At 42.1% G+C, this 17,823-nt stretch overlaps 1 protein-coding gene across 2 annotated transcripts in view; it reads right to left on the bottom strand.

Moving 5' to 3' along the window:
* Window positions 1-17,823, bottom strand: part of SESTD1 (SEC14 and spectrin domain containing 1) — a 164,150-nt gene that overhangs the window by 77,417 nt on the left and 68,910 nt on the right. For both annotated transcript variants that reach the window (XM_030209824.1, XM_030209823.1), the window contains exons 5-7: window positions 13,054-13,167; window positions 3,563-3,676; window positions 1,309-1,406 (exon numbers count right to left, since the gene is read on the bottom strand). In XM_030209824.1, coding sequence (XP_030065684.1) covers window positions 1,309-1,406; window positions 3,563-3,676; window positions 13,054-13,167 — 326 coding nt within the window. The remainder of the gene's footprint in view (window positions 1-1,308; window positions 1,407-3,562; window positions 3,677-13,053; window positions 13,168-17,823) is intronic.

The following is a 17,823-nucleotide window of genomic DNA, read 5'->3' as shown; positions in this document are numbered from 1 at the left end:
TCCTCCAGCCCCACTAATTCCCTGATGTGACTTCCACACACTCAGACACCTCTGATGTGACTTCTCCAGCCCCCTCCCAACACCCCTGATGTGACTATTCCATTCCCCCCAATCTCATAAGGCAATTAGCCCCTCCCCAACTACATCCCACTCACATGTGTCAAAAGTAATCTACCACATATCCACAAGGCCCCCGCCCCTAACACCCCCTGAACTTACCCAGAGAAGACTGGCGGAGGTGTGGTGGTCTGGGACGGGAACAAAATGGTCAGTAGCAGTAAACGCAGCCATGTTATTGGCAGTCATGACAGCTAATACGTGATACCAACCCTATGCTAGCTGTCACAGCCAGCCACTCCTTCGCTTGCCCATGTTATCTCCAACTTCCATCCACTCTGTGTTAGGCAGCTAACAGGGGATTTTTACCAAACTTGCCCACGTTAACATCTACCACGCAGTAAAACCCGCATTAACTGCTTAACATGGCTTAGTAAAAGAACTCCTTAATTTGTTCCTTGTTAAAAATTTCTATGATCAGCTTCAGATCTCTGTCTGTCTAGTGTGAGTGCCAATAAGTATGTATACATGCACCATGGTATTTTACATGTCCATTTTGTCTCATTTCTGAAGGACTCTTCCTCTGGCAGTCAATCAGAGATACCGCGCTCCAATGTCCCTGGACTTGCCTCCCAGCAGAACTCCCAGGGCTCTACTTGGGTCCATATTGTATCTGTGCTGTCCTTCTGAACTATGGTCTTATAGATGGTCTGGATAATACTTTCAATATCTTCGGTTCGATATTTTTTTGCCATGCCGCCTACATGCAGGTTAGTATTTCCAGGATGTCCAAATTACATGTCAAGTCCACATTTTCTTTTTCTAATTTATTCAATGTTATCCTCTCATTGGGTTTTAGTTTCTCATGCCCTTCCAATTTTGCCTCCAACTCTTTGATTCTGGCCCCATCTTGTTGTATGCATCCTCTATTTTACTTATAAATGTCCTCTTTCAGCACTCTTAAAATAGCTGTTCTTTCTTATGGAAATAAGCTTTCAAGACAGCAATTTTATCAAATTGGGGGAAAGGAGATAATTCTCCTATACTTTAATATGAACAGAGTTATCAGTAGAATGGCATGCCTTCTGAAACTGAAATAATATTATTCCTTCCTTTTTCTTCCATCAAAAAAGCAAACCATCACCCTAAGGAATCTAGACACTCCATTCACCTCCAACTACATCATTTCTAGTCAGGTATTTAGCCATTTATTATAATAACACTGGACCTTTTTTGTGAGATTTCACATACCTCTCTTTCTCCTGTTGATTTCCTTTCTCACTTCCATTGTTAATTACAGAAAGCTCATCCAGCAAAGATGTAGACTCTTTTGTGAATTTTTCAAACACCTAAATAAAACAATATTCCGGGTAAAGAAGCATTACCTTCCAGTTTGCTGGCATGTATTATCACGCTTATTATATTATAAAACATGTTTTCTGATAAATCAAATAATATAACACTTCATTCCTACAGCCCACAATACCCTGCAGTGCAATGCAGGTAGCATACAAAGATACTGGACTTCTCAGGAATACAATAATAATTAATCAAAACACCTAATGCATTCACCTCCTTCCATAATTCCTAAATAAATATGTCTTAAGAAATAGTTTAAAATGTAAATAACTCGGTGCCTGAATTATCAAAGGGGAAACTTCTCTGCCCAATTTATCTGCCTGATAAGAAAGCAAAGAATCTATACATTTCTTTCATATTTTACCCTTCATAGACGGAAAAGAAAACATATTCAAAGACCTGGAAACACAAATTACATTTGACAAGCCGAAACATCAAATCAAATGAACAGGAGCTAGATCACAAGAGCCCTTATACATTAAACAAGATAGTTTAAACATGACCCTTGTAGCTGCTGGCAACCAATGAACTTTGGAATAGTATTCTGACACATGATCAGAACATTTTAAGGAAAACATCAACCATAGCACAGTATTTTGGATTGTCATAATTGTTGCGAACAACCTAAGTAGATGACATTACAATAATCTAGAGAACTCAACAACAAAGCATGAACCAGTAACCGAAATTGATGGATATGAAAGTATTTACGAATGCAACATCATTTTTGCATAATAATTTTTTTTTGCACCACCTTATTAAGCTGAGGCTCCAAGGTGCCGGTAGACTCCAACATCACCCCCAAAATCCTCACAGAGGTGGAGAAACAATAAACCTGTTGACCAATTACAATGTTGAGCTCTATAGGTCCTCCAGAGCCATTAATCAATAACATTTTAGTTTTTTCTGTGTTCAATTTTAGTCTATGCACCATCATCCAATGCTCAACAGTATAAAATATCATCTGCAAAGCAGGCAATTCAGTAGTATCATCAGTTTGATTTGGGAGAAGAACAGTTATGTTGCCCGCGTAACTAAAAGTCACAAACCCTAATTTCTCCAATTCAAGAACCAAGCAGGGATATTGTACAATATTTAGTTACTAAAATGTACAAGCACCTAGGACATGCAATTATAGAAGTCATTTTGGGCCCCTGGTATTACAAAAAAATGCACTTATAAGGTACTACAAAATGTAAACCAGTTTCTTTCTCTGAAGTTGCTACTCACACAAAGTGGCGCAAAAAGCTGAACTATGCTATTAAGACATCACATAAATACCATTGACTAATACTGTCATATGCCAGAACATTACAGCTTTGGCTTTAAAAGCCTCATGTTCTGTGCAACACTTTAAAAGATTTAACCAATATTCAGCTATCATATCAGAGAACTTTAAATGCCTGGTGTGTTAGACCTTCAAAAAAGTATTAATACAAAGTATAGAGTGCAGCCAGGACTCCTCAACAAGTACTTTGATAAAAGTATTGCTTAGGAATACCAACAAACATTAAACAAATTGTACCCACATCCCTGAAAGGTGAGGAAACCTTACAGCTGTCTACAAACTTCCTAAGCGATCAAATTGGCTTACATTTTTATTGTGAGATATTAATAAAATTAAACAGACACGAGAAACATTCTATTTTTCATTAACAGGTCTGAGACTACTGCTGTCTAACTTATCTGATATAAAATCAAAATGATACATCAAAATCTCTGGACACAAAATCCTTAAGAGGTGTTAGTGGTGGGCTAGAAAAAAAAACATACAAAATATACTTCAAAAAATGAGAAAAAGTGTGCCCTGATAAATAAACTGAATTATATGGTTCATGTCTATTTATAATTTGCATTTTTCAGCATATTTAAAATGAGAAATATACTACATAGTAGATACTAAATAAAATAAAACTAATAGCCTTGTTTCAAGTTTGCATAGAACAGAAACACAAAATATTAAATGTATTATCTCTTCCTAAATAAGTCAACAACATTTACACACTGTTCCTCTATCTTTTCTTAACACAGCTATTTCATATCATAAGAAACAAAAAAGCCCCACCAAAATGGCAAAGAAAATGCTGTAAGCTACATATAAGTAGTTTCTGAAAACTGACATTTTTCCTTATGAAGTTGTACTAACCAGCCTCTTATTCAACCAGTCCATGTGATCATAAGTAAGGCTGCCTCCAAACTCCTCAGTCAACTGGCATGGCTCTATATACCGAGTCAACTTGTTGGCAGACACTAAAATGACCTAAAACAATAGAAGGAAGAAAAGAATTTAAATATTTTGGAAAGTAACAAAATCTCTTCTTTACACTGTGTCTTCAGCAAAAATTCATTACTGCATACTATTTATCAACTTCAGCTTCTTTAATGGGAAAAGGTATATATGATTGAAGAAAAGAAACAGTGAGAGCTTGAAATTTTAGATATCTAGGGAGACAATATTCAGAAGCAAAGGTGATTTATCTGCTTATCTTTATGACCCATACTCAGTGGTCCAATCCATTTAGGTAGAACCGCTAAATATGCCTTCTCCATAATCAGATAAATATATCCTGATATTAGTTAAATATTGCCACTCTCTGCTTATGTTCTGCCCCCAACCCCAGAATGCTTCAATCTCTCTTAATTTCAAACGTTATAACCTGCATAGAATTGTACAAATAAAGCTCTTATGCAGTTAGCACTAAATGTTGACCACAAACATACTGTACTTTTAAATATCAACCTAATAACCTCTCTGTCTCTCTCTATATATAAATATTACTTATAAACTACCATGGATTCACTGAAGCTCAGTGGAGGAACTGTGTGTGTATTTGCAGATGGGGTAAGATAGGAGTGTGGCAGGCAAGGTGTGTGTATGTTTGGAGATGGGGTAGAGCAAGTGTGTGGGGGCAGGCAGGGTGTGTATGTGTTGGGGCAAGGGTTAGAGGTGTGTATGTACATGGAAAGGAGAGGGTATGGGAGTGGAATATATAGACATGAAGGATTGGGGGTGTTTGGGAGAATTTGGTATGTGGTTTGCATATGAGGGGGCAGGGTTTGTGTATATCTAGGGGCATACCTTGTGTGTGTCTTCAGCTGGGGAGCATACATGGAAGGGAGGGAGAATAGGTGTGTGTAAGGGCTACATGTGTCTCTGTCTGGGGGAGGGGTATATATGTGTTTAGGAGACGTGTATAATGACTGGGCGACAGTGCATATGTGTATGTCTGGGGCATGTATGTGTTGGGGTATATGTGTGCTGGGGGAGTGGGTATGTTTATGTGTTTGGTTGATCGTGTGTTTGTGTCTTGGGTGGAGTGTATATATATATGACCATCTCTGGGAAAAGGTGACAAAAAATGAGGTTTGAATGAATTCTGTTAAAACAAACAATTTGTAATACAACAGTCCAAACCCCATCCTTTTATGTGAAAAAATAAAGTTATAGAAGTTCAAACAAGATATTTTGCAGACTGCCTAAGGACCCAAGACATGAAAAAGTGAAGATACTTACCTGTAGCAGGTATTCTCCAAGGACAGCAGTCCTTATATTCTTGCAAGTGGATAACATGGCGCCATGTTGCCTGGACCGGAGCTTATGACAAGCTTTACAGAACTTTATGGAGCACGAGAAACGCTCCACTGTGCATGTGCAGGTGTCTTCCCACCCACCACAAGGGCGCAGTTAACACAGTTAAATATTACAGCATAAAAAAATAAAATAATAGAAGACAATTCTTAGGGGAGGTGGGAGGGGTTTTTGAGAATATAAGGCCTGCTGTCCTTGGAGAATACCTGCTACACTTTCATCTTCACTTTCTCTGAGGACAAGCAGGCCATTAATTCTCACAAGTGGGATATCCCTAGCATCCAGGCTCACCAAAAACCACAAACTTTGGTCAATCGAGTCTTGCAATCGTGAGGACATAAATCAGATTAACCTGAAACTATATAAAACTGAGTGAGAGTGCAGCCTGGAACAGAATAAATTGGGCCTAGGAGGGTGGAGTTGGATTCTAGACCGATGCCGATGCTTCTTGGCATTCACCTGAAGCTCGGCATCGAGACTCCTTGGTGCTGACGAGGACGCTGTCGAATCCTCATGATGCCTTGGGGTTGGTTCTGACACTGGCTGGTACCGGGACAGTTGGAGACCCACCTGATGCACTACTGCTCTCAGTGTCTTCGAGTCTCGAAGCAGCCATGCAGACCGATGCTCCAGATAGCAATGCAGTCTTTGACGTTGACACCCTCGATGCTGATGTCGAGGACTCAGACCTGACTCTAAAACATTTCTAGCGTTGAGCCTCTCTGGACATCTGAGTCCTTTTCTTCATATGAAGATAAAGGACACAGCTGGCAGGGCCATGGTCAGGCCCTAAACACCGAAGACAACAAGAATGGGTGTCTTTGCCAGAAATTGTCTGATTGCACCGGGTATACTGCTTAAAGCCACTGGGTACTTTAGTGGACTTGGAAGGAAAAACTTCCTTGGCCAAATCAAAAGACGCGATGGTGTTTGAAAAAAGGGGAAAGGCACCAGAAAAAAATCAACAGAAAAACCTGGCCGGAGACCTAAGTCATGGAAAATAAAGGAAACTTGAAAAAAGGCAAAATAAACTAAAACTGTATGGGAAGGGAAGGGGACTGAAGCCCAGGACAGACACTGTGAAAAAATCGTGAAAAAAGCCCAAAAAAGGCACCAAAATTGAAGCACCCTCACGGCGGGCGGGAAGGCACTTGCACATGCGCAGTGGAGCCTGTCTCTTACTCCACAAAGTTCTGTAAAGCTTGTCACGAACTCCGAACCAGGCAACATGGCACCTTGTTACCCACTTGTGAGAATTAATGGCCTGCTTGTCCTCAGTAAAAAAAAAATTAGCCATTCTCAACATTTTGGATCTGAGAGCTTAGTTATCTTTTCCCTAGACATGGTCACATATGTGTCTCGGGGGGGGGGGGGGGGGGGGGGGGGCAGGCATATATGTTATGGAGAGGGAGTGCACATGTGCACACATGTGGGAAAGAGTGGTGTATATGTGTCTGGGAGTAAAGGGTATGTTTGGGGGGGGGGGGGGGGGGGGATTGCAGGTTTTATGAGTCTAAGGGGGTGGGATGTATAACTGGTGAGAGAATGTGTAGTGAGTGAAAAGAGATGTAAGTTACGCTGTAGGTGAGGGGTAGAGTTACCACTGCATTGTTGGACTGGAGGAGTAGCCTAATGGTTGCAGGCTTTGATCAAGTCACGTAACCCTCCATTGCCCCGGGAACAAAAAAAAAAAACAACTTAGATTGTGAGCCCCTAGGGACAGAGGAAAGTACCGGTATATAATGTGCACAGCGCTGCATACGTCTAGTAGCACTATAGAAATGATTAGTAGTAGTAGCCGGCAGGCCTACTCCAACTGGGAGGATTAAAGAACTGAAGATAACAGGTTGGGTGGGGTAGAGATGAAGTGTGGGCATAGGTGAGGTAGTAGTGGGGTGGGACAGATGCAAGCTGTGAGGGGATGGGGTATAGTTGTAGAGTGAGACAAGGGGGAGGTATTTTTGAGGAGATGTGAAGTATATTGGGGGTAGAGTAAGAGGTAGAGATGTGGCAGGACAATACAGCAAAGAGACAGTCTGAAAGGAGCAATTCCATAACTGCTATGTTTCACTGTATCTATACAGCAGAAGGTGGATCTGCTTCTCCTACAGAAATGTAATGGGGCCATTTCTTGGGGAAAGTTTTGCTCTCTTGAACCCCAAGTCCACACTGGTCCATTTTCAAACTCAAAGGGCCCTGTTTACTAAGCCGTGCTAGGTTGCATTAGCATTTTTAGTGCGTGCTAAACGCTAAGTCGCCCATAAGAAAATATGGGTGACTCTAGCATTGAGTGCATGATAAAAACACTGGCACAGATTAGTAAACAGGGCCCAAAGTGTTTTCTAATTGTTTTTCCCCATGCTCAAATTCGGTTTTCTTCCATTAAAAATTAGACAGAATATTGAAGTTAGAATTGAGACTTCTGAAGTTTCTTTAGTGAATTTGTTGACGCAGAGCCAGTGGCGTAGGAAGGGGGGGTGGGGCGGTCCGCCCCGGGTGCACGCCGGGGGGGGTGTCGGCGCCTCGCTGGTTCCTTGCTCTCTCTGCCCTGGAACAGGTTACTTCCTGTTCCGGGGCAGGGAGAGCAAGGAACCAGCGAGGCGCCGACACCCCCCAGCGGCGTGCACTCGGCGGATTGGCCCTCCCGCCCGCCCCTCACCGCCTTCCAGGTATGTTCTCGCGGGGGGGGGGGGGAGGGGGGGGGGGTTGCGCAGCGGCGACCCGCCCCGGGTGTCAGCTGCCCTCACGACACCACTGCGCAGAGCCTGTTCTAAGACAAAGGAAAAATGGATGTTTACGTGCTGAGTGCAGACAACATAAATATCCATTTTAGAAAAAAAAAGGTGAAAATGTTCATGAGTTGAAAACTATCAAATAAACGTGTTTCTACAGGCACATACCAGGGGCGTAGCCAGACCTTGCCAGGAGGGGGGGCCAGAGCCCGAGGTGGGGGGGCACTGTTAATCCGCCTCCCCCTCCGGCGACCCCCCTTCCCCTGCTCGATCGCGCCGACACTCTTAAACCGCTCCTCCCACTACCAACCCTCCCCTGCCGTCCGCCCCATGAAGTATTTGGCTGGCGGGATCCCCAAACCCCGCCAGCAACAAGGTAAATCATGTGGTGGCGGGGCGGGCGGCGATGGCGGGGGAGGGTTGGTGGTGGGAGGGGGTCGTTGGCAGGGGGCCAGGGGCGAATCTGCAGGGGCCCAGGCCCCCTCAGGCCCTACGTAGCTACGCCACTGGCACATACATGTTTTATCTAGGCCAGTGGTTCCCAAATCTGGTCCTAGAGGCACCCCAGTCAGTCAGGATACCCACAACGCATATTCATGAAAGAGATTTGCATGTACTATTGCATGCAAATCTCTCTCATGAATATTCATGGTGGGTATCCTGAAAACTTGACTGGCTGGGGTGCCTCCAGGACCAGGTTTGGGAACCACTATTCTAGGCCATTATAGAAATATAAACATGTATGTTCCCAGTGCTGTCATAGTGACCAGTTTCCCTTGCCAGTTTGACTTGGGGGAGGGTAGGGGGGGGAGAGGGGAAAAAAATTCATCGGGCGATTAAGGGGGCAATCTCCCCTAATCCCTGCACTGGACTGCTGCTTAATAGGAGCAGTTTGCCATAAACTAAACATGCTTGGTAGCAGGTGTAATTCCCAACATCAATCTTTTAGGTTATAGACCTTTAGTCCCCTTCTGAAATGGGAGTAAATGTCGGCACCCGGTCATAATAGCCCTGACAAAATAGCCCCGACAAAAAAGCCTTGTAACAAAATAACTCTTGACATTTCACACCCTAACAAAATAGCCCCTCCCACAAAATAACCCTTGACAAAATAGCCCCCTTAACAAAACAGCCCCCTAAGAAAAAATAAACACATCACAAAAAATATAATAAACTACAACTGAAATCTTCACTGACACAGACTCCTATCAGCATTCAACTGCATAAAGCATATATAAATAAACAAAATTATTTAGCTATAAACTGGTATTCATGATCTGTTCTGCTATTTAAAGAAACTATTCTTCCATCAACATGCTACTTAAAAAAAAAAACAATATTGTCATCATTTTCATAGTCTTACCAACCTTATCCTATTTGGCAAGGTAAGATTAGTAGGAAAAAAATGCAGTCCCAGATTCTGGGCATCCTAATTGGGCTCTTTTGTCATGCGGCTAACTTGTCAAGAGTTATATTGTGGGCAGACCGTTTTGACAGTGGCTGTTATATCAGGGACTATTATGTCGGGAGTTGTTTTTGTTTGGAGCTTTTTTGTTGGGGCTATTTTGACCAGGTACCATAAATGTCTATTAACTTGCCACGCTCTTATCCTGCCCAAATCACACACCCTTGTTGTTTGCATGCACTTGGGTTTGAGACATGTATATCCTGGCTTTGTAAAATGGGGACTCAGATGTTTATGCAAGTTAAACGTTGAAATGATTTATACAAATTTCTAAAGCAAATAGCCCTTCTAAAATGACCGACATAATGTAACAGTTTATTCAGTCTGTTTAGTTATGTTTACAATTATTCTCCCAATTCTTTAATGAAAGGCAATTTAATTTTGAATGTATGCTTGTCTAGAAAAACAAGTCACTACAAGGAAGAAAAAATGATAAAAACAGCATTAGTGTATCTGTTCATTGAAACTGAACTGAAACAAAAAAGCATCCATATTATTTGTATTTTTTAACAACCTCCAAGAAACAATGTATGACCTTCCAAGAGGATCTTCTATTAAGATCACAAACAAAATAATCTGTGCCATCAAAGCAGTATTTTAAGTATTTTAAGCTTCCATTCTGAGGCAATATATCACAATTGCACATTTTATTATTTTACTAGTAAAACATGCCCATTTCTGGCACAAATGAAACGGGCGCTAGGAAGGTTTTCCTCCCGACCCCCCCCCCCCTGCTCACCCCTTCGGCGTTGTGAAGGCACTGACCGCCATTGTTGCGGACCTCGTCAACGCACGCCAACGCCACCTTCAATGTGCTGAGTCATTGGTTGTGAAGCCACTGACGCCATAGCTCCGCCCTCGACTTCATCACGTTTGATGCGAGGGTGGGGCCCCAACACAGTGATTTTGGTGGCTTCACCACCACGAACCCTTCGAACCGGAAGGAAGTGCCCGGAGGAACCGACAGTGACGTCAGTGTCCTCAGAACGTTGAGGGTGAGTTTTATTATATGGGATTTTTAAGGCAGAAGACAACGTTATAAGCTAATGAGGTACAGTATTCAATTTTCTCTTCAAAGACAGACCACTACAAAGCTGTGGCAAAATGTGCTAGTTTACCACAGTGAAATGTACCATATGATTTACCAACTTGCAAGAACTCAGTACCATACTACTACTACTACTTATATTTCTAAAGTGCTACTAGATGTACGCAGCGCTGTACACTTGAACATGAAGAGACAGTCCCTGCTCTGTGGGCGGTGCTCACAGTTGAGCTTACAGCAGGACAGGACAATGCCACTTGCATCCTGAGCATTATTCTACAGCAGGGCGTCTTTCCCCTGACAAAGCCTGGATTGGCAAAACGGACTGTTGGGGATGCCCGAGTTTGATGCTGCCATAAGATAAGTGGCTTTTTTTGCTTCTCATGTCCTGAATGAGAGTATTGATACTTTTTGCATTATAAAATAATTAAAAAAAACGGACATTGTTGAACATCTAGGGAGGTGGTTGGTTGAAGACCATTCCATTAATTTGGATAAGTGTCACCAGTCTGAGGTCTTTCTTCCCCCCTTCCATTTTTTTTCACTATGGTGCAATTTGCCTGATCAGACCCGCTATTGTTGTTGTTGGATACAAATGTAACAAATAATAATAATAATAAATAAGGGACAGTGGGGTGGAAGCAATTTGGAAACTGAATTGAGGGTGGAGGCGAGTAATTCTTTAAAGCAACTGCACCTTTAAATTGTTGTCCTTGAGCATTGGGCTACATAGGGAGGAAAGGTCACCTTAGTGGTATTATTGTTCCATGAATAATGAAAGTTGCAAGGTTTCACATAAACTGTTTTATTCATTTTGCATAACAATAAGCTGCTCTGCATGTCATTATTTGTTAAGATGCACTGCGGTAAAAACAATTGTGTATTAAGGGCAGATGTATGTTGTTGTCAAGTTAAAACAAGTTATTTAGCAAATAAGCAGCATTATTCTCTTGGCACACCTTACAGAAAGTGAAGTTACTCACCTGCCCAGCATTCATGTCTTAAGAAGCCTTTGGTAGGCCCGAACCACCCATGTATGAGTGCCTTCCCACCACCCTGAATCGCTCAGGACCCTCAGTCCGATCAAAAAAGCATAGAAAAAGAATGCAACTCCATGTGGTAATGTGTATTGCTGCCTTTCAACAACACCTGTATCAGGTAATCACCTTCTCCAAGGACAAGCAGGACTACCGACCTCATTGAAAACAACAAACAACAGTCAATAGGGACCTGCAGTAGCAAGGCCAACAGGAACCAATAATACTAACAACCAAAACAGGCCTGCAACAGACAAGAATGGGCCTAGGACGGTGGAGCTGGATTCTAGCCACCAAACATCCTGTAGGACTGTCTACCCAAATTGGTTGTCATGTCAGGTATGCTGTTCAAGGCAGTAATAAGATGTGAATGTGTGGACTGAAGATGTTACAGCTCTGGAAATCTCTTCAATGGAGGCTGACTTCAACTAGCCTACTGATGCGACAATGGCTCTAACGTTATAAGCCATAACATGACCCTCCAAAGTCAGCCCAGCCTGGGAATAAATGCAGTCTACGAGCCAACTGGATAAAGTGCTTTTCCGATGGCTGCCCTCATCCTGTATGGGTCAAAAGAAACAAAATGCTGGGTGGACTGTCTATGGGCTTTAGTCCACTCCAGATAGAAGCCCAAGGCTCACTTGTATTTCAAAGAATGCAGTGTGCTTTTGCCAAGATGTGCATGAAGTTTTGGGAAGAATGTTGGCAAGACAATTGATTAAGATAGAACTCCAACACCACTTTAGGAAGAAACTTAGGGTGTGTGCAGAGAACTTCTCTGTTATGATGAAACCTTATGTAAGGTGGATCCGCTATTAGGACCTGAAGCTCATTGACAGGAGTCAAGTGGCTCAAAAGGAGCTTTCATCAGCTGGGTGAGGATGATGTTGAGGTCCCATGATACAGTCAATGGTTTTACAGGGGGCTTAGTCAACAGTAAACCTCTCACGAAGCAAACAACTAGAGACTGTAAAGAGATGGGATACCTCCCACATAATGATTATAAGAACCGAATAGACTGAGGTGAACTCTTAAAGAGTTGGTTTTCAAATCAGACTCTGAAAAAGGTGTAGGAGGTAGCAAGCAGGTTTTGTGTAGGGCAAGTGAGTGGATCTAGTGCCTTGCCCTCATACCAGACGGGATACCTCCTCCATTTAAACATACAACACCTCTTGGTGGAATATTTCCTGGAAGCCAGCAGGGTTCTGGAGACACCCTCAGGAAGCTGTAGAGATTCAAAATCTACGCTCTCAACATCCAGGCCATGACAGCCAGGGACTGGAGCTTGTGATGCAGAAGAGACCCCTCATTCTGTGATGGGTTGGAAAGCAGTCCAGTCTCTACGGATCTTCGGAGGACAACTCCAGAAGAAGAGGGAACCAGATCTGCTATTTGGATGAACTGCAGAAAAAGTAATTTAGAATTTTCAGCTCTTGGGTTTTTTAAGAAGAGATGGGAGGGGACGAGAAGACAGCAAAAGAACCTTGAGGTACTCATGGAAGAGCATGATGTCACAGAAACATCAAAATATAAACTTTTCTCATGCAGTGAACAGAAACCAATCTTGTCAGCTCCATTGGAAAAAAAAATGACTGAGGCTGGTGGGAAGGAACTGGTGCGGACCTACCAAAGGCTTCTTTCATGAACTTGGGTAGAGTCCACACTGAGGCTCTGTCGGGGATATCACCCATCTGTGGTAATTGTAGTCTTGTTTGTCCTGGGAGACTAATTGCTTTTCTTGTCCTACATAAAATATTTATAATACATACCTCAAATCCCAGTCTATCTTTCTCTTTCCAGAAACAAAAATGTGTAACCTTCTTGTCCCAAAATTCATCTGGCTTTACCACACAAACAAGTGATACCTCAGCAGGAACAACGTTCTACAGAAAAAAAAAAAAAGGTTTCAACATTACACTGAGTTAAAAAAAAAATCAGTCTTTCGAAGAAGTTAACTTCAAATAATAAATAGCATTAACATTTAGTGAATCAGTTTGCATTAACCAATTTTTAGGCATGTTCCATAATGTGTGAAAATATCTATGATTTTTCTGCACAGAAAAGTTGCTTTTCTGTAACAGATGTTTTCCAAACTGGAATTCATCAGGCCCATCAGCAAGATCACAGAGAACACAAATAAGAATAAGAGTAGTGTAGACCTTCAACTTTCAGAAAACTGTGAGGAGCTAACTAAATTAAAGGTAATCAGAGCAACAGGGCTGAACAGGATATATCTGATAATATTGAAGTAATTTAGGGAAGTTCTAGCAGTAATACTGTGTGGCCTTTTCAATTTTTCTTTACATACAATGACAACATATAAAGAACAGCATGGCTCATTCAGTCTGCCCAGGTTGTGCCTGCAACTCCATGCAGGTTACCCCCCTTTGTATTTAGGGTTGTAACTAATACCCAGCACAGTCTACCCACCTCCATGCCTCTTTTTTTTAAATTCTTTAAATTGTGAAAAGTTTTTTTTTTTTTTTTTTTTTTTTAAAGTTTTATTGTGAGTGAAAATGCCCCATACTTTTATTCCATCTTCATGCCACTTTGGGTCCAAAAAGGCAGAAAGATATCCGACCTATGTGTGGCCATGACACCGACCAATGCATGCTGACATCCATCCCCACCAGATCACCTGGCATTCATCACACATTAGGAACCCAGAAACCTACTCTTTAAATACAGGATAAGAGACCAAAAAGTAACAGTAATCATGTAGGCAACATTTAAATGGAAGGAGCAGGGCCGGTGGAACGTGGTAAGCAGGGTATACATGGCAGGGGGGCACAAACATTTGAGGAGCATCAGAAACTGCCATGCTTACCCAGCACTACACTACAGTCTTCCCAAGAAGACCTACCTAAACCTGGTGGCACTGCCTGCAGCACAAAAGAGCAAAGCGGAGATGGAGGAGCGGCAGAGGGCAGGAAAGAGTGGGATTCTTTCCTGCCCTGCAGTCGCAGAGGCCAGTACACCACCAGGGCAGCCTTCAAGGATCAAGGTAGGTGCTCTTGGGAGGGCTGTAGTGTGTGGGAGAGGGGGTTATAGTATGTGGGAGGGGGATGGCGGCATTACTGCGGTGGTGGTGGGGGTCATCAAAAGGACAAAATATAAGAAAACCAAAGGACTGCATTAGGGGCTTATAGCCCATTTAGTTATGTTTAAGCAAATGAGAGATATGAATGAAAGAAAATATTTATTATTTTGACTTCTGAAAACCACTTTTCCATGAAACATGCTCAAAATAGAATAATCCATTTCTACAAAAAAAACAAACAAACCCAGAATAATCCATTTGTACAAAAGAGATGAAGTGAAGATGTAATTCCAGTAGAGGACATCCTCACTGAAATTTGGCCATATATTACTGTATTGTATAGAACAGTGTAGAAAAAGGAGCACAAAATATAGCCTTTACTAGTGCTGTCTCCACCAGCTACAATATTTTGTAAGCAGTTTTAGTGATATAAATATCATGAAATAAAACTGAATATCTACATATGGGAAGCTTTCAAATAAATTTAAAAAGTTGTCGAGTAACAAAAAAACAAAAAAAAACCCTTCTTCTTCACTTTTTAAGGCATTGGCCTGAAAAAGAGGACGGGGTGGGAGAAGGGGAAGGGAGGAGAAAGGAGATGCCAACTGATAGTTTGCGGGGGGGGGGGGGGGGGGGGGGGCCCAGAGACCATAGCACCGGCCCTGGGAAGGAGAAAGAGAAAGTTGTTGCCCAGCTTGCCAACTCCTTGTGACGAAGCTTTCATAGGAAGCAACTATGAAGTTTATCCAACAAAAAATGTTTCATCCATTTTGATAATTTTTTTTCATTCAAAATAAAGTAACAAATACAACAAACTTGCTTGTCGATTTGGCCTATTATATTTTCCAGGTTAACAGAGATTTGTTTCACTTCTTCCATATCATCACCTTTAAACTCCATTTCTGGCATGGGTAGTTCCTTACATGCTCTTCAGTAAAGACAGAAGGAAAACAATTCAGGGGCCCTTTTAAAAAGGCCCGCTAAAAAATGGCCTGCAGTAGTGTAGACAAGTGTTTTGGGCATGCGAAGAATAATTTTTCAGCACAACTGTAAAAAATGCCTTTTAAAATTTTTTCTAAAATGGACGTGCAGTAAAATGAAAATTGCGTCCATTTTGGGACTGAGACCTTACTGCCAGCCATTTACTCAGCGATAAAGTCTCACGTGGTAACCGGGCGGTAATGACCTACGTGCGTCTGAAAATAAAAATTATTTTTCAGACGGGCACCAAAAATGAAATTACAAGAGCCACGCGGTAGCCGGGCGGTAACCCCATTTTGGCATGCATTGGGCGCGTGTAGATGCTTACGTGGCTTAGTAAAAGGGCCCCTCACATAGCCTCTCCACTATGAGCTTGTCCTCCCTGAGTGCCCCTTCTTTCCTTGATGATCTAATGTTCCAACTAAGTCACTTACAGGCTTTCTGCTTCTAATGTACCTGAAAGTTTTTTTTTGCCTCTATGGCAATCTTCTTTTCAAATTCTCTTTCTGCAGTCCTTATCAATGCTTTGCATCGATCTCCCAACTTTTTTTAATATATAGAATACATCTAGTCTGCGCATCCAAGATGGTATTTTTAAACAAAGTTCACACCTGATTTAAAGTCTTAACCTTTAGAGCTGTGCCTTTTAGCTTTTTTTTTTTTTTTCACTATTTTCCTCATTTTATCATAGCTGCCCTTTTGAAAGTTAAATGTTAATGCACCAGATTTCCCCAGTATTTTCACTCAAGTTATTATTAATCATGTTATGATCTCTATTACCAAGTGGACCCAATACCCTTCTCCTTTTGTTGGTTCATGAGCTAGTTACTCCATTAAGCATATATTTATTTATTTATTTAGGCATTTATATCCCACATTTTCCAATTTACATCATTTCAACGTGGCTTACAAACAAACAGAATTGCTACATTTGATTAAATTACCTGTTGATGAGGTAGAGATGCAAAATGATTATTAGCGATAAAGATTGTTAAAGGGAAAGACAGAGTTTGAGTTGGTGGCGAGAGTTAGGTTAACAGGTTACATTCTGGTTGATATGTCTGACTTGGTGATCCCCCGATTCTTCATACAAGAATTTTTTGAAGAAGAAGGTAGTTGTTTATATTTCTTAATGTCTTTAGGAGTATGTTCCAGTTTTGCATACATATATATGTAAAGCTCGACTTCTGAGCTGATAAGTAGCGTAGATCTTTGCAATTTGGGGAAGTGGAGTGTTAGGTAGTTCTTTGATTCCCTGTTGATTTTGCGTAGTGGTAAAGTTCGAAGGTCTGAAACGTAACCGGGGGCTGGACCAAAAATAATTCTATATGCTAGTGTACAAAGCTTGAAAGTTATTCATGCTTCCACTGGGAGCCAACGTAAGGCATGGAGTAATAGGGTGGTTCTGTCGAAATAAATTTTCCATGAATCAGTCATGCGGCAGTGTTTTTTGCAGTTTGTAGTTTTTTCAGGGCCTTATATTTGCATCCAGCATGGATTCCATTACAGTAATCTAAGGGGCCCTTTTACTAAGCCGCACAAGCATCTACGCATGCCCAACGTGCACCAAAATGGAGTTACCACCTGGCTACCACGTGGCTCTTGCGATAATTTTATTTTTGGTACATGGCCGATAGGCGTTCGGACGTTCGCCAAGTGGCATTTGATGCACGTAGGTTATTACCGCCCGGTTACCGCATAAGACTTTACCGCTAGGTCAATAGCTGGCGGTAAGGTCGCAGACCCAAAATGGATGCATGGCAATTTTGATTTTGCTGCACGTCCATTTTCGGCAAAAAGTTAAAAAATGCCTTTCTACAGGTGCACTGAAAACCCGCGCCTACACTACTGAAGCCATTTTTCAGCGCACCTTAATAAAAGGACCCCTATCAGGCTTATTTTCGAAAGAGAAGGGCGCCCATCTTTCAACACAAATTGGGAGATGGGCGTCCTTCTCCCAGGGTCGCCCAAATTTGCATAATCGAAAGCCAATTTGGGGCGTCCTCAACTGCTTTCCGTCGCGAGGACGACCAAAGTTTTGGTGGTAAGGTATAGTAAATGTGGGTATATTGTCCATGCAGCTTAGTTTTCCCCCTGTGCAAGTTTTTATTTTTTTCTTTCTTTATTTTGTATTATTATGATGATTCTTTTGAGTTGGGTATATGATTGTGTCCCCCCACCTTTGTATATCTGTTTTAAATAATTTGCTACTCTAACCTTTTACTATCCCGTTCTTCTCGCATCAGAAATGGAGCTGTCTTGATTCCTTTGTCCACCCTGTGTGATCAGATCTGGCAGTGGGTCGCTCAGCTCTTGGGAGGGAGGGGGGGGATGACCTTTGGTGACACTCTTCCTCCAGGTCCCAATCTCATGCAGCCCCAGTGCAGCTGCAGGAGCTAAACGTCATCCACTTGGATTAGCGCTGTATATGCTGCTGGCTCTGCTGTGCGCTGCTCCACCCTGTCAGTGCCTCCGTGTTCCGCCACCTCACTGTGCTGCGCTCCATCCTGGCAATCAA

The sequence above is a fragment of the Microcaecilia unicolor genome, chromosome 7, assembly GCF_901765095.1.
Source record: "Microcaecilia unicolor chromosome 7, aMicUni1.1, whole genome shotgun sequence".
Classification (NCBI taxonomy): domain Eukaryota; kingdom Metazoa; phylum Chordata; class Amphibia; order Gymnophiona; family Siphonopidae; genus Microcaecilia; species Microcaecilia unicolor.
Note: the sequence above shows the minus strand (reverse complement) of the source record. Positions and strands in the feature narration are given on the sequence as shown.